At 43.8% G+C, this 4420-nt stretch overlaps 1 protein-coding gene across 1 annotated transcript; it reads left to right on the top strand.

Moving 5' to 3' along the window:
- The first annotated feature begins 1242 nt into the window (after window positions 1-1242).
- Window positions 1243-4201, top strand: Magea4 (MAGE family member A4). The gene is made up of 2 exons (XM_013125404.3): window positions 1243-1422; window positions 1629-4201. Exon 2 carries the CDS (start codon window positions 2836-2838, stop codon window positions 3748-3750), a length of 915 nt encoding a protein of 304 aa, XP_012980858.1. The 5' UTR covers window positions 1243-1422; window positions 1629-2835; the 3' UTR covers window positions 3751-4201.
- The last annotated feature ends 219 nt before the right edge of the window (window positions 4202-4420 follow it).

Raw genomic sequence — 4420 nt, forward strand, 5'->3', positions numbered from 1 at the left:
TCAATTTATATATATTATCCTTCTGTGGTCTTTGATAGAGTTGAAGGCAGATAGTTATAATTATAGTTTTCCTTAGTTATGATAAAAGATAAGCTACATATAGGACTTTGGACTCACAAGGATGGGATAGATTATATTTTCTTTAAATCTTGCTAAATGTTGATAGACAAAATATTGTAACTGTGTTCTTACTTGATAACTGTTCTGTTATATATAATTTGACTATGTTAAAGTTAAGACCTTTCTTTTTGTTTAGACAGAAAAGAGGAGATGATGGGGGAAGTCCTGTGTATTTGTCAATAAAGCACTTTTGACCAATAGGGAACCAAGATAGGTGGGACTAGGAGTCCAGGAGGACTCTGGGAAGGAGAAACACAGGAAGTCAAGATGTAATGCCATGGGGTAGGAAGCCTGGAAACCTCTCCGGTAAGAGAAATACTTAGATTAGCAATTATCGGATAAATACTTAAGTCAGAGCTAGCCAGTAAGAAACAAGCAAGGCTAACAGCTTCATAATTAATATAGCCTCCTGTGTGTTCATTTGAGACTGATGTGGCTCTGGAACCAGGCTGGCGGGAAGGCTTCTCTCAAGGAAAAGGCTTTAACGATAAACGGCACACTTACTGACAGTAAAACTAAGTATTTGTTGTAGAAATTACTCACAAGATACCAAATAAGTAACCCAGATGAGCCGAGTAGTTTTCCGCCGCCGAACTGGAAGCCGAAAGCTGGAAAAAGAGACCAAGACTTCCATTGTTCAGTCTTTTATACCTTCCCCCCGTAACGCCCCTAGCCTTGCCCAAAAGTGGGCCTGGCTAGTGATGTAGTTCACCGCCTACGTCTGTATACATCTTTATGTCCGTCGGTATATGTCTTTAGTCATGCCTAAAGTGGGTGTGGTTAGCGGTGTGGTAAACTGCTCTTTTATTACCTCATCTGTATGCGACTCTAGTAAGTCATATGGTTAATGGCGGCATTGTTTTCCTCCTACATTTCATGATTTAGGGTGGGACTTTTCTGGGAGGTGATGACTTTGATCATAGGAATCATACCAGGTCACCAGAGGGAACCACTTGTGGTAAGCAGAGGGAGCAGTACCAGGAACAGTCAGATCCTAGATAAGGACTTCTGGGGACTATATCTGTCCACAGCACACAAAGAAGGGACTGTATAGTCTGGTTATGTTCTGAGGCCAGCACTCAGACACTAAGTGGCATGCTTGCTTCTACCTTGGACAGGAAGGTGGGAGTCTTTGGAGAGATGAGATCTTGTGTCATCTGCACATGAGGGAAGATGTCAAGAAGGACAAGTCAGATGAATGAACCTCAGGTGGACTTAGGGAAGCCCAGTCCCAGCAGAGATGATCCCCAAATAACCCACACCAATGTGAAGGGATGTGGAACGTACTCAGATGTCAAGGAGGTGAGAGACCTGACCATTGTGGGTGAGCTTAGTTAGAAACAGGGGTTCCAGGATCTTATAAGGTCCATAAGTAAAGACCCATAGTGGATGAGTGAAGGAAACCCCTGTCCACAATACAGACATGGGCCCCACAAACACTCTTCACATACCTGACCTCCATAGTCCTGGATCAGGCTATCAGTCTGACCACCCTATCTTGTTTGCAGGTCACTGGTCTCAGGGAGCTGAAAGACCTGGTAAAAGGGAGTTTGACTGGGGTCATCAAAGGGAAGCTCTCAGGAGTGTCAGTAGTCAAGGTAAGGACTGAAGAAGTCCTGCCACCCAGGCACATAAGACCCATCTCCTACCTCTGCCCTCCTGTCAGCTGTTAGAAGACGCAAGAACTATGGATAAATTCCCTTATCTCACATCCTTTCCCTCTGTCTCACAGAAATAGGCTCTTACTCTACGGCCATACCAACCTGAACGTGCCTGATCTCGTCTGATCTCGTAAGATAAGCAAGGTCGGGCCTAGTTAGTACTTGGATGGGAGGAATAAGCTCTTGACTTAAAAAAAAGTAGCCTCAGATCATCAAAGCAAGCAGTTCTGTCCTTGTCCCTAATCAAGGTGAGTGTTGGGCAGGTTCCCCATCCCAGGACACATGGACCACATTGAATTGAGCCATGTCTTTCAATTTAACTTGAACAGCTGTAGCCAGATATAAAGGGTTCTTAATCCCTTTTATTCTGTTTCAGAGAAGTGGGAACCTAAGAGTTTGCCGCAGACCTGTAGAAGGGTGGTGTACAGCCCTTGACATGGGAAAGCTGAGGGCCCAGAGTGAGCATGGAAAATACCATTTACCTTAAGTAGGGTTATTACCCATAGTCCATCTCACTCTTCCTGTTCAGAATGGGAACTCAGTTTCAAACTAGCATTTTGAAGCTGTAGAATGTTGTCAGCATCTCTTAGAGTAGTTCTAGGTGGCAGGAGATAAAGTCTTGGTCTGAGACAGTGTCTTCAGTTCCTGTACAAGAACAAGGTTAATGCAGCCTCAGAACTTGTGGGGAAGTATATCCTGCAAGTATATTAAGGGTTTCAACTACCCAGAATATGAACATTCTACATTTTCTGGCCCCAAATAATCTGATAGCAGCCCTGGGGGCTCATGCTCTGACAAGGCTGCACCCCAAATAGCTTTCTTTCTTTCTCTTTCAGCCTCTTGGGGTTCTAGGACTGCTAAGAGTCCTTGTGATCCTGGAGCACCACTGAAGAGAAACCAGACAACATGACTATTTGAGAGCTGCAAAAGAGAATGGCTACCAGCAGGGTCCACTCACCCTCATCCTTTCCCTCTCCCTTTACCCATCAGGCCTGTGAATCCTCATTGTTGTAACTGGGACACTATCCTGCCTGCTGTTACCAAAAAAGTCACAATGGATGTTTCCCATAACATTCATCACTGCAACCTCCCAGCCAGTCCTGGAGCCCAAGGGGAGGTAAACAATGCTCAGATCATCATGGCTGTTGCAGAGAAGGAGGAAGCCAGCACCACCACCTCAAAAAATGTGTATGATAGTGGAACACCATGTTCTCCCCAGAGTCCTCAGAGAGCCTGCTCTCCCCCTATGATCATGGGCTCCATTCCCGAGTACCCATCTGATGAGGCTTCTTGCAACCAAATAGAGGAGCTGGAAGACACTGTGTCATTGTTGCACAGGGCACTAAATATAAAGGTGTTTGACCTGGTGCACTTTCTGCTTTTCAAATATGAAATGAAGGATTTCACTACCAAGTCAGAAATGCTGGAAAGTATTGTTAGAGAGTATGAAGAGTACTACCCTGTGATCTTTAGTGAGGCATCGGAGTGCTTAAGGCTGGTCTTTGGTATTGACATGATAGAAGTGGACCCCTTTGTCCAATCCTATACCCTTGTTACTGCCCTGGGTATCACCTATGATGGGATGCTGAGTGATGCCCAGGGTAAGCCCAAGACAGACCTCTTAATAGTAATATTGGGTATCATTTTCATGCAGGGAAACTGTGTCAGTTTGGAGATGATCTGGAGAATGCTGAATAATATAGGGTTTTGTGATTGGAGAGATCCTTTCCTATGTGAAAACCCCAGGAAGATAATCACTGAGGATTTTGTGCAGGAAGGGTACCTGGTGTACAGGCAGGTTCCAGACAGTGATCCTCCTAGCCATGAGTTCTTGTGGGGCCCAAGGGCCTTTGCTGAAACCACCAAGATGAAAGTCTTGGAGTTTTTTGCCAGCATTACTAAAAGTGATCCCAGATCCTACCCTGAAAAATATGCAGCGGCTTTGAGAGATGAGCTAGACAGGGCCTAGGCCAGAATTGTTCAGCAGATGATACTACTGTCCTGATGAGCACACATTCTAGTGCATTGGCAGTTTCCAACCAACATTAGGTCAGGCAGAGTCTATAATCCAAATACTGTACCCTCATTCTGAAGCTGGTAGGAGGAGAGTATGAAGCATTCTACTCCTACTATTCTGTTTCGGTAACTTTAGGATTCTTGGTATTCCAAAATGTTAATATGCTTACTACCAAATTCATTAGTTCTAAGTTTACAAATGTCATTAGTAACGCCTGTGTTGTTGTTGATCCAGGTTACAAGAATTTTATTATTTTAAAAACAAATGAGAATTACTTCTGCCTTAATTTGTAATACTCACAAGAAACCGTAACATTGAAATTGGAATTTCCTGGGCAGTTGGGAAAGAACTTGGCATTAAATTGAACAACAAAAATAAAATTAATTTTTGATTGTCTTACAAAGTTTAGTCTCTCATTCTGGCTAACTAATTAAACTTTTAAAAAGATAACTAGAGTTTTATACCCAAAATCCTTCACTGAGCACCTTTTTTTTTTTGCAGTCCTGTGTTAGCAGTGGGGCATGGCAGAAACCAGATCTCTCCTTACCTGTTGGCAAAGTGGGGACATAGTAGAAGCCTGGGCTACTACTCCCTATACACAGGGTGAGGGTAGGATCCACGG

The sequence above is a fragment of the Mesocricetus auratus genome, unplaced genomic scaffold (assembly GCF_017639785.1).
Source record: "Mesocricetus auratus isolate SY011 unplaced genomic scaffold, BCM_Maur_2.0 Super-Scaffold_100003, whole genome shotgun sequence".
NCBI lineage: Eukaryota > Metazoa > Chordata > Mammalia > Rodentia > Cricetidae > Mesocricetus > Mesocricetus auratus.